The sequence below is a fragment of the Chiloscyllium punctatum genome, chromosome 3, assembly GCF_047496795.1.
Source record: "Chiloscyllium punctatum isolate Juve2018m chromosome 3, sChiPun1.3, whole genome shotgun sequence".
NCBI classification, from domain to species: Eukaryota; Metazoa; Chordata; class Chondrichthyes; order Orectolobiformes; family Hemiscylliidae; genus Chiloscyllium; species Chiloscyllium punctatum.
Genome location: NC_092741.1, coordinates 125,838,200 through 125,861,611, shown reverse-complemented (window position 1 = coordinate 125,861,611; position 23,412 = coordinate 125,838,200). Strand labels below are relative to the sequence as shown.

General features: G+C 40.1%; 1 protein-coding gene across 7 annotated transcripts in view; it reads left to right on the top strand.

Annotated features, from left to right (window-relative positions):
* fbxo9 (F-box protein 9) overlaps positions 1-23,412 on the top strand; it is a 94,140-nt gene that overhangs the window by 58,597 nt on the left and 12,131 nt on the right. For 6 of the 7 annotated variants that reach the window (XM_072560405.1, XM_072560386.1, XM_072560415.1 and 3 more), the window contains 4 exons: positions 2,363-2,453; positions 3,866-3,961; positions 14,985-15,081; positions 16,143-16,303. In XM_072560405.1, coding sequence (XP_072416506.1) covers positions 2,363-2,453; positions 3,866-3,961; positions 14,985-15,081; positions 16,143-16,303 — 445 coding nt within the window. The remainder of the gene's footprint in view (positions 1-2,362; positions 2,454-3,865; positions 3,962-14,984; positions 15,082-16,142; positions 16,304-23,412) is intronic. The other variant, XM_072560368.1, reaches the window with a different exon arrangement.

The following is a 23,412-nucleotide window of genomic DNA, read 5'->3' as shown; positions in this document are numbered from 1 at the left end:
GGCATTTGGCAGCTACTGGCATAGTTTCCCCAAATGGTCTCCAAGACATTGGTGCAGCAAAATCATGTTGGATCTTTCATTTCTGTATAATCTTGCTCGCAGGGTGGAAGATCAGTTCTTCCTGTAAAGTTGTGCAGGAGTGTTTTCTGATCAGCTTATAGGCTGATCCTTTGTTATATGATAGTTCACTACAACGAACAACAGTATTGATACAAATCTGACACACTGAGTGGAAAAGGCATTGGCATTGGCTTAACCTCTAAGTATTGCATTACCTGATAGAAAGATAGTCTGTTATTTTGAAATAATTTAGTGTCATATGCATGTCAACAAGATTTTAAAACATTGGATTTTAAACAAATAAGACACTTTAATATTGTTACAAGGTCTTTTACATTGAAATATCAAGTAAATTATAAATGTTGGTTAAAATATCATATACATTTAAAGATCTTCTTGTGGTCACTTCAGGGAGGAAGTGAGGACTGCAGATGCTGGAGACCAGAAAAATGTGTTGCTGGAAAAGCGCAGCAGGTCAGGCAGCATCCAAGGAGCAGGAGAATCGACGTTTCAGACATAAACCCTTCTTCAGGAATTCCGGCTCCTTAGATGCTGCCTGACCTGCTGCGCTTTTCCAGCAACACATTTTTCAGCTAGTGGTCGCTTCAGTCTTGTTTTCAAAAATGTTCATTAAAATTCATTAGTGTGTTGATATGCCATGTTAACAAAAATAATGTAACTTTAAAATATCTGCAGTTCCCTCCTGCTTTTGTGCCTGATAGCATTCAAATAAGGAACAGGAGTTGACTGCTCATCTCCTTGAGCCTGCTTCGTCATTCACTAAAACCATGGCTGATGTGATTACTTCATAGTCCTGCCTACTCCCAATAAGCTTTCCTTCATTTTCTTATCAAAGATCTATCTACCTCTGCCTTAAAAATATTCAGACTTTTTTTTTCTTCAAAAGGCAATGGAAGCAGAGTTCCAAAGATTCCTAATCCTACGAGAAAATGTTTCCCCTCATCTCTGTCTTCAGTTGGTAATCCATGACTTTTAAACAGTGTCCCCGAGCTCTAGATAGTCCTACAAGAAGAGGCGTGCTTTCCAGAACACCCCGTTGCATCTTAAATTTTTAATCAAGTTGTCTCTTATGCTACTAAACTCCAAATACAAGCCAAACCTATCCAACATTTACATGTAAGACAACACAACCATTCCGGTATTATTCCACTAAGCCTACTCTGTATTGCTTTCTGCGCATTTGAACATACAACATAGAACAGTACAGCACGTATAGGCCCTTCTGCCCTTGATGTTGTGCCAGTCTTTTATCCTAGTCTGTGTCTATTCTCCCATCTGTGTCCCAAGATTTGAGAGAGAGAGAAGCACCTAGTGTTAGCAAAGACAAGAGTTTACTTTTCTGTGGATTACTAGGCAGAATGTGAAGAAAAGACTATCTGTAATCAAAGACAATAATTGTGCAGCAATCCGATGATTCTAGAAGATTTGTCCCACTGTGGTTAGAAGGGGAAAGAATTGTCAGAGTGGGCTTTGCTGGTATTTGGTTTGAGACATAGCTGGAAACTCGAGAGCTGCGCCTTTTTGTCATCACTTAATATTACAACTTGGTAAAATAGGGAATAGTGGATCCATTGGAAGGTGGGAGTGAAGTTAGATTTGTTCCTGGAAGTTGAATGATCATCTTTGAATGATGGAGCGGGCTCGAGGGATGACATAGCCCACTCCTGCTTCTATATTTTGTATTCCAAGGGAAACTTCTGTTCAATGTTTTACAACTGCTTTATTTTTACTGACAAACAGCTCGAACCCTCATAGTAGATATGTACCTTTTTCCTTATATTTAGTTTTTGCATAACTTTTTTTACAGTGTAAATGTAACATTTTACTTCATGTTCAGTGCTATTTTTCAATGTTTTCTGTAGAAGTGAAAGCCAATGCTATTTTTTGGTTACTTGACAAGAACTGTTTATAAATTTTGTACTCCGTATGGGAGTAACTGTTTAGCAATTGCTGCAATTTGACTAGTGGAAAGATTTTATGAAACTTTGCCATATCGAACCTTCACTAATTGTGAAAGTTTTAAGATCTTAATATCTAGAGAGTGTGTACATTTTAGTCATGATGCTCATTACTTGTTTAAAAAAATCCTTTCTGGAAGCAAAAATTCTGTTAAACATATCTCTCAAAGCAGACAACTTCCATGTAGCTAATTTGTAGGTAAACTCCTAAACCATATAAAAAAGGTATTTTGAAAGAAAAATGAGTATCATTAATTCAAAAGTTTTGAGATTTGCAATGTACTGATACTTGATACGTGCTAACAATGTTGACATTTTTGTAGGTGTTTATATCAACAAGACAACCTATATACGTCAAGGAGAGGAGTCTCTTGATGGTTTTTACAGAGCTTGGCATCAGGTAGAATACTACAGGTATGTTAGCTTTTCTGTCATCTAAAAGAACACAAAATCATGAGAAGAGAATGACATACATTTGATAACCAAATCCTTACTTGTGCAGGTATTTTGTTATCAGGTGCATGCTCCATCTTAGGCTGGTTTTATTGAAGTCAATCTCAGCAGTAGCTTAGTTTATAAAATCCAATTTGTAAAATTGAGCAGTTAAGCTATAGATGGAATAAATGTGATACTTTTAAAAGGAAAATTAAATCTTCATATACTCCATGTGTTTTTAATTGCTAGGTGAGGCATGCCCACTCTGATGTAGTGACTTTGTTTCAAGTTAGGAAGTTAGCAAAGTTTCACAGTTACATCAATTTCACAGTCAGTGCAACAGACGACACCATTGATGTAGTGAGCCTTGACATCCAAGACCAAACAACAGACTCGCATTAGATGTGACATAGTCATCTCCCTCCTGGATTGATCAAATCTCCCCTTGCTGTTAGACCCTACAACCAATCTCTCAGTGAACCCAATACCCCTTTCCTACAGGAAACAGCAGTCTGCTGACCTTCCTGACCCAACAGCACCTCCCACACCACCACCATCACCACCAAACCTGATTGATCTGACCTACCCTAAGGCGCTCCATCACTTTCTTGGCACCCTACGCATCTGACATCCTGGCACCTTGCACTTTGAAATCCTAACCCCTGAACCAACTTCTACCCTAATTGCCACTCGCCTGCATGCTTACCCTTTCATGGGAGCAATCAAATGTCTACTGTGCTGCTGGATACTTAAGCAACAGAGTACGACATCTACTGCCATGAAAAAGTTATGGTGGGTATTTGGTTTCCCCTTGCTGTCCTGAACCAGGAGGTACCTACATTCTGGTACCTGGACCTGAATTGCCAATATTAAAATGCCAAGCTTAGTCCTGATGCTAAAATAGGAGGAGCGGATTGACAATGATTGTGATTGCCATTCCTTGAATATCCAGGCCAACAAATTTTCTCCAAGCATTTTTTAAACTGGATGTTTGCCAGAATTTTTGTTTCTCAGAACAGAAGGTGATATCTCTCCATGGTTCAGCAGCTGCATAGCTTGATCTGGTTAAGGTTATGTCCTGAACCCTTCAAGGGTTTTGGATTAAGCCTACATTTGAACTGAGTTGGCTAGAACAGGCAATATTTTGAAATTTGCTTATGTTGTTCCTGTTAAATCTGTCTTGTTAAATTTCATATTCTTCACGCCTAATTATTGTTTTTAGACCAAAATCCATTTAAATCTCCACTTAAAAATTCAAAGGTACAGCCAAAGTTGTTGAATGGGTTTTCATTAAAGAATGGATTTTCCATTGGTGTAAAATGTGTGCGTGTCAGTTGTGAGTATAGAATTTACAAGTATTAATCCTTGTTTGCTATTCTTCATGCCATTAGATATCTGCGATTCTTCCCAGACAGTCAAGTAATAATGCTGACCACGCCAGAGGATCCTCAATCCATCATCCCTCGTTTATCTGTCAGGTCTCCAAGGTAATAATTGAATAGTATTGAGAAGTTCAGCAATCTACCATGCCATGTCATTCTAAAATTCTGCTAATATATGCATCTGCATCGTATCTGCATTGTAAGACCAAATTGTTCAGGTTGAATTGTTTATTCCATGTATACTTCAGGGGAAGTTTTAACTTCAAAATGTGAAAGGGATTTGGTCACATTGGAGAATTAAAGTGTTACGAGTCTGCATTCTGGCCCCCAACTTGCCTGCCCCCTTTCATTTATATGGTTTGCACTTTAAATATTGTATTTAGGCTGACTGCATGTAAAGTTCACATGTTCAGTAAGGAGTGAATCCTGAGTGAGGCATGACATAAGTGAGTTTGTATCTCTGGAACTTTGGAGCAGAATGGGAATTTGGTGCATATGGGAAGCGATTTTTACTTTTTCATTCATTATCTTTTAACAAGATAAAAATGGTGGTGGGTAAGTGGTTATCACTGCTGCCTCACAGCACCAGGGACCTGGGCTCAATTCCAGCCTTGGGCGACTGTATGGAGTTTAAACATTCTACCTGTTTCTGTGTGGGTTTCCTACCACAGCCCAAAGATGCATGGTGCCAAACAATGTTCAAGCTGGATGGATTAGTTATGGAGAATGTAAGGTTACAGGTCTTCGAGAGGTCGATGTGGACTCGATGGGTTGAATGACCTGCTTCCACACTGTATGGATTCTGTAATTCTAATTTGAAGACCAGGAGAGAATCAAGGGATAAAGACCATGTGCAGACAAACAGGATTACTTAAAATAGCGTCATAGTTAATATGGGCTAAAGGGCCTGTTCTTGTCCTGTACTGTTCTATCAGGCGCTCGGCAGAAAAACTGACATCACAGGAAAACCAATAGCTGCTAATTTGACAATCTATTATAAGCTACTTTCAGATCAAACATGAATAGAAAAAATATTTTACATTTTACAAATTAAAAACCAAAAGACCCATAACAAAATAAAAAAAAAACAAATTAAGAACTAAGTAAAGTGAGTGGCACAGTGGCATAATGGTTAGCACTGCTGCCTCACAGCGCCAGGGATCCAAGTTCTATTCCAGCCTCTGGTCTCTGTGTAGAGTTTGCACATTCTCCTGGGATCTGCATGGGTTTCCAACAGGTCCTCTGGTTTCCTTCTATACCCGTAAAAAATGTGCAGATTGGATGGATTGGCCTTGTAAAACAAAGAAAATAGCCTTATTGTGTGCTTGGTAGGTGGGTTAGCTGTGGTAGGTGCAGGGTTACAGGGATGGGATTGGGGGATGGAGTTGGGGGGTGGTTCCTGGTGGGAAACTTTTCAGAAGGTCAGTGCAGACATGCTGGGCCAAATCGCCTCACTGCTGGGATTCCAAACTCCCATAAACAATAGATGCACGGCCAGGGGATGTGTTATACCTGCATGATATGAGAACTGGTGAACCTCATTGTCGTTCATAATGACCACATCGATATCAAATGTTGGTTAAACATAGACCAGTACATCATACAAACTGGCCCTTCTCCCACCATGTCTGTGCTGACCATTATGCTATTCTAAATTCCATCTGGTTGCTTGAGGAACTCCGGCTCAGAGTTGATAAGGTGGAATTATGAGCTTCATGCAGTGTGCCATGCAAGGAAGGAAACATAGAAGATAGGAACAGGAGGAGGCCATTCAGGTCTTCGAGACTGATCCTCCATTCATCACAACCATGGCTGAGCATCAAACTCAATAGCCTCATCCATTCGTCCCAGGTGCTTTATCTAGCTGGCCCTTGAATACATTCCATGCTTTGGCATCAATTACTTCCTATGGCAATGAATTCCACAGGCCCACCACTGTTTGGGTGAAGGAATGTCTTCTCATCTCCATCCTAATTGGTCTACTGCTGAATCCTCAGACTGTGACCCCTGCTTCTGGATGCACCCACCACCGGGAACATCCTCCCTGTCTCGTCCTGTTAGAACTTTAGAAGTCTCTGTGACTCGTCTGAACTCCAGCGGAAACAGTCCTAACCTAGTCAGTCTCTCCTCCTATGTCAGCACTGCCATCCCTGGAATCAGCCTGGTAAACCTTCGCTGCAGTCCCTCGAGAGCAAGAGCATCTTTCCTTGGAAAAGGAAACCAAAACTGTACACAGTATTCTAGGTGTGGACTCACCAAGGCCCTATACAACTGCGTCCCTGCTCCTGTACTCAAAACCTCTCGTTATGAAGGCCAACATACCATTTGCCTTCTTTACCACCTGCTGCACCTGCATTCCTACCTTCAGTGACTGGTTTTCAAGGTCCCACTGCCATTCGGGTAGCGATCTGCCTTCTTGTATTTGCTTCCAAAGTGAATAACCTCACACTTATCCAAATTATACTGCATCTGCCATTGATTTGCCCACTCACCCAGCCTGTCCAGATCATGCTGAAGCATCTCTGCATCCTCATCACAGTTCACTCTCCCACCCAACTTGGTATCATCTGCAAACTTTGAGATGTTACATTTAATTCCTTCATCCAAATAATTAATGTATGTTGTAAATAGCTAGAGTCCTCTCACTGATCCCTGTAGTTACTGCATGCCAATTTGAAAAGGACCTATTAATTCCTACTCTTTGTTTTCTCTCTGCTTCCCAGTTTTCTATTCAAATCTATAACTACGCCCAATCCCATGCATTTTAATCTTGCACAATAATCTCTTATGTGGGACTATGTCAAATGCTTTCTGAAAGTCCAATATACCACATCGACCTGCTGTCACTTGTCAACTCTACCAATTACATCTTCTTGAAATTTCAACAGATTTGTCAAGGAGGAAGTGTTATCTGAAAACTGCCTTTCAGGAGACAGATACACCTATTAGATTAACTGTCTCAAATTCAGTCAGTGGTCAAAATCAGAGGTATGTAACGAAAACGAGGCAGGAAAAGGGATCCAGGAAGTAATGCTGCAGGAGCCTCAGCCTTTTGCCGTGTCTAACAAGTTTGAACTTATTGTTTCCTGTCTGCATGAGAGCAGACACTACAGGGAGGATAAGCAAACTGACCTTAACACCATGATAAAGGGAGCATTCAAGAGTGGGGAAAAAACAGAAATGTAGTTATGATCAGGGACCATATAGCCAGAGACCATATAGCCAGAGAGTAGACTGTTCTCTGTGGCCAGGATAGTGAGTTCTGAGGGCTGTGTTGCCTGCCTGGTGCCCGAATTCAAGGTATCTCATCTGAGCTGGAGACAAACTTGGGAGCAGAATAGGAAAGATCCAGTGTCATGGTCCATGTAGGTCCCAACAATATAGGTAAAATGACAAAAAAAGGGTTTTGCTGAAGGAATAACTTGAAAAGCAGAACTAAAAATGTTCCCCAGATTAGTAACTGACCCTCAAGCTAATTGGTACAACGTCAACAAGATTAAAGAAGTAAACATGTGGCTGAAAGATTGGTCTGGGAGAAATAGGTTCAAGTTCAAATGGCACAAGTACTGGGGAAGGAGAAGCTGTTCCATTGGGAGTGGTTCTACTTGAATCATGCTGGGGCCAGAGTCTTAGCAAATTGCATAACTAGGCTTATAGATAAGGCTTTAAACTAAATAGTTTTACGGGAAGAGGTGGGAGTCAGTTACATGGAAAATTCGAAAAACAAAGCTGAAGGAGATGGTGCAGTTTGGGGCCGATTATTACTGTTACAATGCTGTCACTTTAAAAGGTTATTTTGACCTTGGGTTTTTTTTCAAGAGAGGTCATAAAGGCAGAGGTGCCAAATTGTCGCCTTTAACAATGGCAGGGCAGTGGTCAGTCCTCTCAGTTCAGGTTTTTCTAGTTTGGTTTACTCTCAGCAGGCAGTCAGAAGCTGCTGCAGTGCAAAAAAGATACCATGCTCCAGCAGATGGTTCTTGACTGGCTTCTCGCTCTGAAATCTCTCCTGCCTGCAGGAACCTGTTTGAATTTAGCTTTTGCCAAGGGTTGTGTTTATGGATGTTACGGGAATTGGAACAGCTCCTTAAGTTGCATTATCGAGTCGGTTCCGTTAAGTTATTCTAAATTCTCTTTTGTTCATGTTTCAGCTGTAGTATTTAAATAAATTCTGTTTTGCTTAAAGCCGAGTGGTTTGATCAGCTGCATCACACCTGGAATATCCACTTGCATCTGCCTTCAAAATAAGAAAAATAAGACTCTAGGCTACCTTGAAATATTTTGAGGGGATATGGCCTGGTCCATAACATTATCAGAAAATGCAAGGAAGGGTCAAATGTGTGAATGTTCTCTTTTCCAAGCAGCTGTAAAAGTGCAGTGAAATTTGATAATGAAACAAACTTAAAGCCTTTGTAGCTTAATGTATGAAGCATTCATGATAAGGTAGAACAACTGATGGTGCAAATCAAGGTAAATGGATATGATATCTTAGCCATTACGGAAATATTGTTAAAAGGTCAAAACTGGGAATCTAATATTCAGAAATAGATGACTTTTCAGAAAGACAGGAGAGATGGAAATGGTGGCGGGGTGGCACTGTTAAGAGATGAAATGTGGACTCATGAGAGATGATTCAGATTCAAATGATGTAAAATCCATTTGGGCAGAGGTTTAAAAATAAAACACAGCCCAAGGGAAAGAAGACATTGGTTAAAATAGTGTACAGAACCTCCAAACAGTAGCCACTTTGTAGGAAAGGCTATAGATTAACAAATAGTAGGACCACGTGAAAAGAAAACAGCAATAATTATGGATGACTTCAGTGTTCTTGACAATTGGGCTGATAAAATTAGAAACGGTAGCCACAACACCAAATTCATAGAGTACATTAGAGATCGTTTCCTAGAGCTATATGTTGTAAAGCCAACCATGGAGCAGGCTATCCTGGATCTAATAATCAGTAATGAGGCAGGCTTAATAAATGACCTTTAGAGTAAAAGATCCCCAGGAAGTAGTGATCATAACAAGATAGAATTTAATATTCAGTTTGAGAGTGAGGAACTTGAATCATAAACAACTGTGTTTAAGTTAAATAAAGGATGTTATAACGAAATGAGGATGGAATTAGTTAAAGTCAACTAGGCAGGTAGATTAGTAGGAATGACAGTAAGTGAGCAGTGGCAGACATTTAAGGGGGTAACTTATGACCCTCAGAAGATTACATCCCAGTAAGGAGGAAAGATTATAAGAGGGATAAACCAATCATGGCGAACCAAGGAAGTGAAGAAGAGTATTAAGTTCAAAGAAAAAGCAAATAAGGATACAGAAGTTGGTAATAAGCCCTGATAACTGGATAAATTCAGAATCCAATAATGGAGGCCTAAAAAGCTATAATGAAGACAGCGAAAATAAACTACCAGGGCAATCAAGCAAGGAATATATAAACTGAAAATAAAACTTTTTTAAATTCGTAAATAGGAAGAGAGAGGTAAGAGTGAACATCGGCCCCTTAGGAAATGAATCTAGGGAGATGCTTATGGGGAACAAGGAAATGGCTGAGGAGCTAAACATTCTGCATAAGTTTCCCGGTGGAAGATGGTTAGAACATCCCTTTAATACTAAAAAATACAGAGGAGAAATTAAGTGCCATCACCATCACTGGAGATGTAATATTAGACAAACTAATGGGGTGAAATGCAGATACACCTCCTGCACCAGGTGACTTGGATCCTAAACAAAGTAGCTACAAAGGTAGTGAATGCATTGGTTGTGATTTTTCACATATCCCTGAATTCTGGAGAAATGCAGAGGATTTGAAAAAAAATGACAACGTGACACCCCTATTCAAAAAGGGAGACAGGCAAAGAGCACTAAGTGGATTAGCCTAACTGTATTGTTGGAAAAGTGTTAGGATTAATTATTAAGGATGTGATAGAACACTTGGGAGATCATAATCTAATCAAGCAGAATCAGCATGACTTAGTGAAAGGGAAATCGCATCTGACTAATTTATTAAGAGTTATTCGAGGAAGTTCCAACCAGTATTTGACAAGGTTCCTCACAAACGTGAAGTCATAAAATAAGACCCCATGGTGTTGGAGGTAGTGTATTAACATGGATAGAGAATTGGCTAATAGGCAGGAAACTGCAAGTGGGTATAAGGGATTCTTTTTCAACTTGGTAACCTGTGACCAGTGGGGTTCCACAGGGATTAGTGATGGGAGCTCAACTGTTTACTTCTATAAATTCATGACTTAGAAGGAAGCGAATGTACTGGAGTCAGATTTGCAAATGACACACAAAAAAATGAAAAAGCACGTTGCAAGAAAGAAGCAAACAATTTACAGAGAGATATTGATAGGTTCATTAAGTGGGTAAATAGTTGCCAAATGGAGTATAATGTAGAAAACTGTGAAATTTGTTCATTTTGCAAGGGAGAATGAAAGAAATATTATTTAAATGGAGCAAACTATAGAAATCTGCAACACAAAGGGACTTGGGGTTACTTGTGCATGAAACATAGAAAGCTGATACATAGGTCATCAGGTAATCAGGAAAGCTAATAGAATGTTGGTCCTTACTTGAAGGGGATTGGAATATAAAAGTAGGGAAGTCTTACTCCAACTGTACAAGGTGCTATTGAAACCACATCTGGTGTATTGAGTGTTATTTTGGTCCCCTTATTTATTTTCAAATTGCTTAATTCAAAGCAATTCAGAGAAGGTTCACTAGTACGATACCCAGTATGGAGGGGTTGTCTTGTGAGCAAAGATTAAAGTGGCTGGGAATCAATTCATTGGAGTTTAGAAGAATGAGAGGTTATTTTGTTGAATCATACAGGATTCTTAAGGCGTTTGACAGAGTACATGCTGAGAAGATGTTTTCCCTCATGGAGAATCTGGGATCTGAGGGTTGAAGTGGTTGGAGCTCCTTGCCACAAAGAACTGTGGGAGCAGAGTCCTTGTGTACTTTGAAGGCTGAGATAGATAGATTCTTGATCAGTAGGAGAATTAAAGGTTGTGGGGAAAGGGCAAGAAAGTGGAAGTGAGAAGTGTTGGATCAGCCATGAACCTGTTGTGGTGGAGTGAGTTCAAGGGGCTGAACAGTTTACTCCTATTCCTATTTCTTATGGTAATACCAGATGGTTGGTTCTCCCAGATCCCTGGTAATCCACCAAATAAACCAAGGCATAAGGCAGCTGTTTATGGAGGCAAGTGTCATATCACCTACCTGTTGAATTCAGCATGCCTCAGAAAGTTGTGACCGGACATCGCTCTGTTCCCATAAGTCTGTCAGTTTCCTGCATATCCCAATAAATAGGACCTATCATGTCATACAATCTTCTTCAGACTCATTCCTACCCACTGGAAGCTAAGTCTGTTACTCTTCTAGGTCTCTGCGTTCTCCTGACCCCTGCCATTCTCCCGGCAGGGTGAACCTCCTACATATCAGTTTTTAGTATCCTTTGATATTATTCATGGTGAGTCAGGGAATATATATAAGATTACATATGTTATTTAATATATTTTCAGGCCAAAATCTGTTCTTGTCAAATCAAGAATGATAGAAAAAGTGTACCACCTGTAGGCAGTACACTGTATTTGTAATGTGTTTTTATACTCCGACAAGACTTAATCCAGTTTTCAACTTAACCAGGTTTGAAGGTGGAGGAAGGAGTTGGAGTGGGGAGCTATAAGGAGAGAGGATTCAAAGGAAAGAAAGAGAGGAGGTATGACATGATTAGGGGGAAGAATGAGATGATTAGAAGAAAGAAAGAGGATATACTAAACGGAAGGTGAAAGGGGACAATAATTTGTCCTCTGTAGTCCTTGAAAGTTCTGAAAGCTGCAAGAAGGGCTTAAAGGGTGCCTTTCTTTGCTGGATCTGGAGGACGATACAAACAAAAATTGCAAAGCAAAGAGTCATATAGCTCATAAGAGGTGCTTTGGCCAATCAAGAAACTGCCAACCTATCTACACTAATCCCATTATGTAGTCATGATTTGGAGATGCCGGTGTTGGACTGGGGTGTACAAAGTTAAAAATCACACACCACCAGATTATAGTCCAACAGGTTTAATTGGAAGCACTAGCTTTCGGAGCGCCGCTCATTCATCAGGTGGTTGTGGAGGACACAATTGTAAGACACAGAATTTATAGCAAAAGCTTAGTGTGATGTAACTGAAATTATACATTGAAAAATCAAGGTGTTTTTTAATGTATAATTTCAGTTACATCACACTGAACTTTTGCTTTAAATTCTGTGAATTACAGTTGTGTCCTCCACAACCACCTGATGAATGAGCAGCGCTCCGAAAGCTAGTGTGATTTTTAACCCATTATCGAATATTTGGAGGAAATGTGGTCTGCAGATGCTGGAGATCAAAGTCGAAGAGTGTGCTGTTGGAAAAACACAGCTGGTCAGGCAGTTCCTGAGGAGCAGGAGACTTGATGTTTCAAGCATAATTCCTGATGAAGGGCTTATGCCAAAAACGTTGACTTACCTAGTATTTGCCCAAATCACAAATGTTAGAAGACCTTAAGTACCCATTCATATACCTTTTTTAAAAGTTGAGATTTCTGCTGTCCTCCCAGACAGTGCATTCCTGATTCTCACCACCCTCTGGATGAAAAATGTTTTCCTCAAATCTCCTCTCAACCTTGTGCCCTTAACCTTTAAACCATGCTTTTTTCTTAATGACCCTTCAACTAAGGGAAACAGCTGCTTCCTATCCACTCTCTCCATGTCTCTCATAATATTACACACCTGAATGAGGGACCAGAAGAGCTTGGTTCAGATTCTACCTGCTTCCACATGTTTAAGTCTACACCTCAATGAGATTTCTCCATTGCCTTCTCTCCTCTTAAAGAAAACAACCTAAACTTCTCTAGCCTCTTTTCATATTCAAATTGCTCCAACCTAGGCAACATCCTGGTGAATGCCCTCTGCATCCCTTCACTGTAATCATAGCTTCCCTATAGTGTGGCAACCATTATGGACATGGTACTGCAGTTGTCGCCAAACATTTTGTACAGACCAAAGTCTGGTGCTTAACCAAGAATAGCATCAACAAGGTTGAAAAAGAGATTACCAATGAAAATGAGTCATCTAAAGAAATATTTTGCATGGTTTTCTCAATCTGATTATATGTTGGAACAAGCAGGATTGCTGTGACCAAAACTTTTTTTTACTCTTGACTGGGCCAGCATTTATTGCATGTCCCTAGTTGCCCTTGAGAACGTGAAGTTCAGCTGCCTTCTTGAACTGCTGCAGTATATGTGCTGTAGGTAGACCCACAATGTCATTAGAGAGAGGGAGTTCCACGATTTTGACCAGTGACATGAAGGAATAGCAGGAAGTCAATCAGGACGGTGAGATGAACTCGCAGATAGTTTTCCCATGTATCTGCTGTTCATGTCCTTCTAGATAGAAGTGTTTATGTGTTTGGAAGGTGCTGTCTAAGGATCTTTCACTCAGGAAGACATTGGACAGACATGCAGATCCAAAATCCCATGAAGGTTTGTGCTGCTACTAAGAGACTGAACAGCCTACTTCTGTTCTTTTGTACATGGACTTTCAAACATTGTTTGAAAGGTAGTCTGCTTACCAAAGTTGAGACACACAATATTAAAGTGATAGTAATAGTCTTGGTTCGGTGTTGCACGGTGGCACAGTGGTTAGCACTGCTGCCTCACAGTGCCAGAGACCCGGGTTCAATTCCCGCCTCAGGCGACTCTGTGGAGTTTCCACATTCTCCCCGTGTCTGCGTGGGTTTCCTCCGGGTGCTCCAGTTTCCTCCCACACTCCAAAGATGTGCAGGTCAGGTGAATTGACCATGCTAAATTGCCCGTAGTGTTAGGTAAGGGGTAGATGTAGGGGTATGGGTGGGTTGCGCTTCGGCGGGGCGGTGTGGACTTGTTGGGCCGAAGGGTCTGTTTCCACACTGTAAGTAATCTAATCTAAAAGACAGGCAGGGGAATATAGTGGTGAACCATTGTTCTTAATATTTAAAAGGATTATTAGTGTTATTCTCCAAGGGTTGATATTATGACCACTGCTCCTCTTGATGTGTATTTATAACTGGGCATGAAAGGTATAATTTCCAAGAATATAAATATAAATTCTGGAAATGTGAGGATGATGGCAACTGAGCACTCATGTTAAATACAGTTTAGTGTAGAGAAATGTGTTGTGGCAGACTTTAGAAGGAAGAATGCTAAGATATGTTGTGAACTAAATGGTATAATTTGAAAGTGGATGCAGGGACAAAGAAACCTGGATATGTGCATAAGCAAATTTTTGGAATTTTGAGGAAATGTTGAGATCACAGTTCAGGATATAACATCCGTGGCTTTATAAATAGAAGGTCAAGGGAGTTATGCAAATGCTTTCATGAACTTGGCATCAACTGATCACCTTAATTTAGAAAGAATGTTAGAGCCTTGGAGAGGATGTAACTGAAATGTTGGAATACCTGGGATGCAGAGTGTCAGTAATGTGCAGAGACTGAATAACGTTAAAAATCACACAACACCAGATTATAGTCCAACAGGTGTAATTGGAAGCACTAGCTTTTGGAGTGCTGCTCCTTCATCAGGTGGCAGAAGAACTAGAAGCAACATAAGAAAGCATTTTACTTACACAATGAACAGTGATCATCTGGAAAGCACTGTTCGACCAATTATGGAAGCAGACCCAATAATAACATTGAAAACAATAGTTAAAGACAGAAAAACCTGTAGAGCTATAGGAAAAGGGAGGGAAGTGAGATTGATCACTCTTTATATGCCATCCTCTTATTTGACTAATGGAATTTTGAGTGAACTCTAGAAGTATAAAGCCTGACTTTGCCTTTAGTGAATTTCTAGCATGTTATATTTCAATATGCTGTTTATTGTACTGTTGGAGCAAGTTTGTATAAATGTCTGGAAATTTGAAAATAAATCAGTTGTGCTTCATTAAGATGTTTAAACAACAGATGAAAAGTAGGTAGACATATTAATTGAAACAGAAGGTTTTTTTTTAACAGCCAAGCCATGCGCATTAATTAAACTTACCTGACCTATTTGTGCATTATTTCATGGAACTTTCTGTGGAACTCATTCATCACATTCTTTTTGCTTCACCTTAGAATGGATGCTGTTCTCTTTGGTCACTATCGTCTCTCTCAAGAAACAGATAACCAGACCAAAGTATTTGCTGTTCTGGCTAAGAAGAAGAAAGAGGAGGTAGGTAATGGACGTTGGGGAACTGGAAATTATATCACTCTAATGTGGACTTGACATAAATTCTCTTTGTGATTATATAACTTCATGATTTAAAAAACAAAGTTAGAAAAAAATTATCTATTAGATGGAAGTTTTGTTAAGACACAACTAACATAATCAGTGGACAGGTCTTAAGTGATACTTATTAAAGAGTGAGAGAGCATAAAATCAGTCCCCTCTATGTTAATGTAGTTTGTGTCTTTTGGATTAGCTGGGCTACATTTATCCTCATTTTCAGATTAGGAACATCAGCCTTGATATTCAAGAACAAACACAGAGAATGTTGGAGAAACTCAGCAGCTCTGATAACATCTGTGAAGAGAGAAACAGAGTTAACATTCCAGAATGACGACTCTTTAGAGTTCTGAAGAAGAGTCATATTAGACTCAAAACTTCCACTGTGTTTCTGTATCCACATATGCTGCCAGACCTGCTCAGTTTCTGCAGCACTCTGTTTGTTTGTTTTTGCAGCATATGCAAAATTGTGCCTTGATATTCCAGATCTTGAATTTTCTGTGCCAAGACTGCATTCAATATTCAGGTTAGCTGCAAGATGGTCATGACAATAGTAGAGAATCAAGCCATTGGATGGAATTCATTAAAGCTGATCAACTTACGCTTTTTGGTTGGGTACTGTGTTTATAAGTGATAGCAACTTGAAAAGTAGAGACTAAAATTAGAATTTTTTTCTGAGCAATTATGATGTACTGCTGTTGCTTCTTCAGAAGTGGCAAAGACATGTGGTTCCTGCTGTAGTTGGGCAGCAAATAAACTGGAGCAGCTTTTATAAATTCCCAGTCCATGAAGAAGAATAAAATTTGCGTATTGCTTTTAAGTTTATGTCATAGAAAATGTAATTGCTGTTTATTTTCCTATTTACCATGCTCTAGTTGTTGGAAACATATTGTCAAAATCCCTTGTAGTTAAATAATAGCAGGTATAAGTAAACAATTATCTCCTTTTCACAAGGAAATGTTCACTTAAAAATAAATAAAAATGTGACTTATTCTCTCTTTATGAAGCAGAAAACTCCAGACTATCAGAAATATAAATATTACCGCCGTGCTCCTGCTTCCTCTGAGACAGAACATAGTTTTCATGTAGGATTGCAGCTTTGCTCCAGTGGTCGACAACGATTTAACAAACTTATCTGGCTTCATCACTCATGCCTGATTACCTATAAGTGAGTATTTGAGTGTGTTGCTGCAATAATAAATATAATTTATTGGTAATCCTGAACATAGATTCTCAGTGCTAAATGGGCAAAGCTATCATTATAAGGCAATGATTCCTCTTGCCATGTTATTGCATGCTATACTTTTCCCAAAAGATGCACTAAAGAATTCAGAGCTTATGCTTAATAGTCCGTAACGACTTTCTCCCACAACTAGTGAGCCGATTTTGACCAATATTAAAACACCAATTAAATCAGTCCCCGGTGATACTAGACAGTGAATCCTGCATGTGAAGACCCGTCGGCATGCAGTGTAGAAGGACTGCTAGTTCATAGAATCCCTACATTGTGGAAGCAGGCCCTTCGGCCCAACAAGTCGACACTGACCCTTCAAAGAGTAACACACCCAGACCCATTCCCCTACCCTAGTATCCTATATTTACTCCTGATTAATGCACCTAACTTACATATCCCTAAACACTGTGGACAATCTAACATGGCCAATTCGCCTAAACTGCACATCTTTAGATTGTGGGAGGAAACCGGAGCACCCAGAGGAAACCCATGCAGATATGAGGAGAAAGTTCAAACTCCACACAGACAGTTGCCTAAGGCTGGAATCAAACCTAGATCCTTGGTGCTGTGAGGCAGCAGTGCTAACTCATGGCTAGTGGTGTCACTAGTTAAAAGGATTAGGTAAATAGAGACTCTGCAATGCTCCCATGGGTATTGATTCAAATCCCACCATTATAACCAGTGGAATTTGTATTCAGTTAATGAATTGAGAACATATAGTTAGTCACAGTGGTGTTGACAAATCATCTATCATCAATTGTTACAAAATACCATCTGGCTTCCAGATCTTCTTTATAAAAAGTAAAATCTGCCACCTTTGCTTGAGTCATCTTCCATGTGACCACAGACCTATGACAATGTGGTTGACTCTTAGCTGCCCTTTCAGTTAACTAAGCTAGTCCCTCAGTTCATGGGCAATTCAAGATGAGCGACATATTCCAAATTTGGAGGTTGGCAGGGAGATTAGGCAGAATCACATCTTGGATAGGTGTCCGGGGTTATTTAGACCCAGGCTTTAAGGGGCAGTGCTGAGTCAGGCAGGAAAGATCTGGATGCAAAATGCTGCATTTTCATACTCAGGATGTGATTTGTGACTTGCATCATGGAACTTAAGGTATGTTAGAGGAGCACTACAGGTTGAATTAGTATAATTTGAGTCTGTAGTCAGTCTCATTTTCCTGCTGTATCTCCATAGCCCTGCAAGTTACATAAAGTTAATAAAGTGTGGCACTGGAAATAGCACAAGAGGTCAGGCAGTATCTGAGGAGCAAAAGAGACAATGTTCTGGGTTTAACCCTTCATCACAACTGGGGAGGGGGTTGAAAAATAATTAGCGAGAAGCGGTGGGGCTAGGCGAAAGGTAGTTGGGATGGTGATAGGTGATTAATGATAGGAGATGATTGTGATGGGTCGGTGGGATGTGTTACCTCAAGTGCCCATCCAATTTGCATGCCCCCTCATAAGTAGCAGCTTTGCTTGAATACTAAACTTGCACATCATAGAGGTGCATGCCGAATGCTAGCCATACTCTTATTGATTTCAGTGTTAGGCAAGGTACTCCAGATTTACGCTTCATTGGCACTATAACTGCAGGATCAGTGTGATTTCATCCATACAAGTATGTTTACAAATTTTGGTACAAGAGTATACAGATTGCAACTTAGTTTGCAAAAAAAACTAGCTTGAGTTTTTTTTTAATTAGTATGGGTTTTACAAGATTTTGTATGGAAGATATAAAAAAATCTGTTGCTAATCAATTTATAATTCCCAGTTCATTCATTTTGTTTGAACAGTTCATGATTTTCTCTGAATAAAGTTCTAAATAGTTTAGAGTCTTCCTTGGTTAGATGGTGCTATTTTATTTTTGCTTGGGAACATAGGAACAGGCGTATGCATCAAGTTAATGGAGCGTGCTCCAATATTTAATAAAATCATGCTGATCAAACACTTCATTACCCTACTAATCACAGTTTTTCCAAAACAAGAATGACCCATTTATTCCTCCTGTCTGTAGCCAATACTTAATCCATGCCAATACATTACCTCCTACCTCATGCACTTTACTGTTTCTAACTAGCCTGCTGTGGGGGAGAGGGGGGAGGGGATCTTGTCTGCAAATCCATTGACACTCTCTGTCAATTATATTAGTAACAAAATATTCCCAGCAAGCTTGACCGTCACTGTTTTCAATTTGCAAATCCATGCTGATTTTGCCAAAACAGATCATTTTTAACCAAGTGTCCATTTATCACATCCTTTATGATAGGCTCTAGCATTTTCCCTAATACCCAAAGTAAGGCTGATAGGTCTGTAGTCCCTTTTCTTCCACCTTTCCCCCCCCCCACCTTGCTTCTTTCTTAGTTGGTAGGGTGACATTTGCGAGTTTCAAATCTACAACAATCATTCTAGAATCTGTGGAATTTTAATGGATTACCAGTGCATCAACTATATATTTATTATATATTATATATATAATATATATATAGTCCCCTCCTTCAACACTCTGTGATATTGACTATTACGTCCCAGGAGCTTGTCAACATTCAGCCCCATTAATTCATCCTGTACAACCTTTTTACTAAATTCCTTAAACTTCTCATTTTCCCAGTCTCTTGGGTCTCTAATTCTGGGAGATCTCTTGTACCTTCCTCAGTGAAAACAGACACAAAGTAATAATTTAGCTTCTCTGCCATTTCTTATTTCCCATTATAACTTCATCTGACTCTGCTTTTAATTAATTTATATTTGTTTCAGCCAAATGTTTCCTTTTTGCAATACCTGTTGAAGTTTTCTATAGTCCCCTTCTGTGATATTTTGCTAGGTTGCATTCTTACTCTGTTCTTCCTTTTCTTATCAGCTATATTCATAAAAACTTCCCTATCCTCCGAATTATCGCATAAGCTTTTCTTTCAGTGTTAAACAATCGTTAACCTCCTTCGTCAACCATGGTTGACTGATCTTTTTTCAGTTTTCCATCTTGATGGAATGTATAGATGTTCAAAGTCATATGATAGTTGTTAATAGTTCTTTCTGTCCATTGCCTTTTAATGTATTTTTCCAATCTACTTCAGTGAAGTTGTGCCTCATGATTTCATAATTTCCGTTATTCAAATATAACACCTTTGCTTCAGATTGAATTAAGTGCAGTAGTTGTCTTGGATCACAGAGTGTATCCAAGCGGATCTTTTGGATTCAGTTAAATGTAATTAAGAGAAGGCTCGACAACAGCAATTTTCCTGAATATGAATGTTTATTAAGTAATAATAAAAGAAAATGGAAAAGAAAGGGGGAAAAAAAGCAATACTGAAAGGGAAAGGAGAAGAAACAATAAGCCTCTTGCCCTTCTGCCCATCGGGGACCCCTCGATTGACGGCTGGTCTGGAAGTTTAAGTTTGTTCCTGGCAGTATTCACGATCTGATCAGAGGTGAAGTCCAAAAACTTGCAAAGAATATCTCTCTCTCTCTCCCTCTCTCTCTCTCTCTCTCTCTCTCTCTCTCTCTCTCTCTCTCTCTCCTCTCTCTCTCAAAACAAGCCATCTTTGGCACATACAGGAATGTTCACAGAACTCATTCAAGGTTGTGCAGCTGTCGAATATCATCAACAATTGTAGCCCTTCAGCACGTCCTATACAATCCACCCCGATGATTTTTGACATTGCATGCTACAACTGCAAATGCAGACGCAAATCCATGATAGCAGTCCGAGAAAGTATTACAAGTGTATGTAACCTATTCCAAAAAATGAAAACCACAGTGGAAATAACCATCATCAATACGAATAATATGACAATCGGGTGTATCATCAAATTAATAATCACAGTGGGCTTTGTCGTGAGATTAAGTACGGCAGCTGCCAGCTGATGAATCATCCACAGCAGCATCCAGCTACAACAAATTTGCCTGGTTCTGTGAAAAAACTTTAACAACTCACTCCCTTTTCATTAACTTCCCTCTATCTATACACTCTTGTACTTCCTGCCGTGTTATCAATACCCAATAGATATCACCTAGTCTATGGGCAAGATTCTCACCAGGCTTAGGCGGGTATTGTGGGTGGTGTATCCAAACTTCTCCCCATGTTCAAAGGTCACTGGAAGTTGCAAGTTTATTAGGAGATGTAACTCGCCCCCTTCTTTAAACAGTCCCTCCCTCCAGAGGCCGATTATTCAGATAATACAATGCCTGTGGCAACACCCCTGTAACCTAAGATGAGGGATCAATAATTTAATTTTTTGTGTTAATAACTCATTCAGTCAAGCCAGCTGCTTGAGAGTGATAAGGAATATGGAACATCCAATGTATCCCATTGTCTGCATCCCATTGCTGCACCAGTTCACCTGTAAAGTGTGAGCCCTTATCTGAGTTGTATTTCTGATGGTTCACCATTGTAAGATATGAACTGTTCTAGGCCCTTAACAGTGTTACTCTGATTTGGCTGTCGAGAAAGCTAACATTAGCTCAGAGTAAGAGTCCACCATTATTAACAGATATTGATACCATTGTTGTAACAGTAATAAGCCAAATAGTCAATCTGCCAGAATTGAGCAGTCTGATCTCCTCATTTGATTTATGCCATTGGCTTTTTCAACATCATATATGGTTTTCTTTTTGACATCTTTCATGCCTGCCAATGATTTATTTCACCAAAGTGCAAACCTCAATCTCTTGCCCATTGCACAATGCTGTGACATCTTAAATGTCCTGACTGTTCATTTTCCAATGTGATACTCTTTGGTTGCATCTTCAGTTGTTCTGGCTTTTACTATTCCGTCTACAATATTGGTGTGATCAGAGATTCGAACCATCCTTCATTTGGGCATCAGCATGATACAGTTTTCATATGCTGTGCCTATTACCCATGTTTGTTTCCATAGTTCTGTTCCCCACAGGTGCTTTCCAGGTGACTGCCAAGTTGGCATCCGTACAGCCATCCCATAGGCTACTGTCCACGAGTCAGTATAAGTGTGCAAACACTGACTCTCCTCCAGTGCTAGGACTTCAGCTGCTAATTCAGCTTACTGGCTCGATTCCCCCACCTCCTTCACTATGGAGAATTGTCTGTGTGGATGGATTAAATACAACTGTTTGCCACCGCCTTCGGTCATTCTTCCAGGTGGCTAGCCATCAGACAACCAAGCACAGTGACGAGTATCTTCATACAGCAATTCAAACGGTTCACCCCATTGAATGGGCGATGCAGATGTGGCCAGGTCAGAACTTGGAATTTGTTCACCTCGTGGATATTCAGCTATTTATTTATGGAGCTTGGGAATCCCTTCCTTTTTCTTCTTGGTTCGATCACTTATGTACCATTTCCATTTTACTGTGGAGCTTTGTTGTGTTCTACTGACCTTGTGGGTCGCAACGTCAGATAACACCCACATTAGAATTGGTAATTCAGGTCTGAGGAGTACTTTGTCCTCACCCCTCTGTCCTTCAGTTTCTACTAGGGCCCAGTAGCAGTCCAGAAGTTGCTTTTCAAATGGTGTGTAACCTATAGCTGCTTCAGTCAATTTTCTGGGCCAGGAGCCCAAAATTATTGCTTTCCCCTTTTAGCTCTGCCATAAGATCCATATGGCTACATCTTGTACTACTGATACTTGTAATTCAAAGGATAAGCCAGGTATTCGAGGAGCCAAGGAAGTGCAAGCGCTACTGCTTCTTTAGCAGCCATAAATGCTTCTGCTATTCATCACCCCATTCAAAATGAGCTTTCTTTCAAGTAATGGCATACAGAGGTCTCAAAAACGTGGTAAATGAGGTACATGTCTGCGCTAATATCCGAGCAGTCCTATAAATTTCTGTGCCTCTGCCTTGCTAGTTGGAGCAGCCATTTCTTGTATTTTATTCTTTACTTTGTCAAGGATGACTCTATCCCCTTTTGTCCACTGAATGCCTAAACCTGCAATTATTGTTCTGGTCCTGTATCTTTGTCAGGTTCACCTTCCAGTCTGTATCTTGCATATGTTGCACCAGTGTAGCTAGGGCTTCTGCCACCACACTTTCTGTTGGTCTGCAGATCAAGATGTCATCGATATAACATGCTACATGAATGTCCAGTGGCAGCGGACACCTATCTAAGTCCCTTGCTACTGCCAATGGCATAAGGTTTGGCTGTGTAGGTATTTTTGTGGTAGCTGACAAAAAGTATATTGGTGACCTTCCCATGTAAAAGTAAACTGAGTTTGTGATTCTGGGGCTATCAGTATCAAGAAAAAGGCATTTGCTACATCAATAACAGCATACCAGGCATCTGGCCCCTGTGGCAAACTTTCTATAACAGTGACCACATCAGGCATTGCCACCAACAGTGGAGGAGCATATTTGTTGAGTTGGCGGTAATCAACTGTCATTCGCCAACTTCCATCAGGTTTCTTTACAGGTCATACTGAGCTATTGTACGCAGATACTGCGTCAATATCCCTGCAGCTAACAGGCCTGGTATTGTATCCCCAGTTTCTTCGTAAAATACAATACTGTTGATTGAAATCACCCATGTGGGCAGAGAAATGATGAGTTCCCATTTTGCCTTGCCAACAGTAACCATGACAGCTTGTATACCAAAAGAGAATTTCCCTAGTAAGGTTTGCAAAGTGGTACCTTTTAATAATTCCATATCAATATTTTCTGATACTTTGGATATCAATGCCAAGACTACTCGTGGGAGTCCATTACCCAAGGCTAATTTTGTTCTAAATCCTGGTGTTACCACCCCACCAAACCCATTAATAGCCATTTTGAGCCCTGCATGTCTATGGATTGCCATATATAATAGTAACTTCTGCCACAATGTCTAGTAATGTGACATCTCATTGTACATTCCCTCACCTCCAATAAATGGTGATAGAAGCGTGAGGCCTTGGGTCTCCAGTCATCCCACCAAATGCCCTTACACAGATCCCGGAGTCCTGGCCCCATCTGTAATCAATTGGCTGGCAGTTTTGCCACAACTGCCCAACCTCCTCCAGGCTAAAGTACAGTGATGTTGTGGGAGACACAGTCACTGTGGTTTCCTTTCCTCCCTCCACATCTGATTTAGTCTG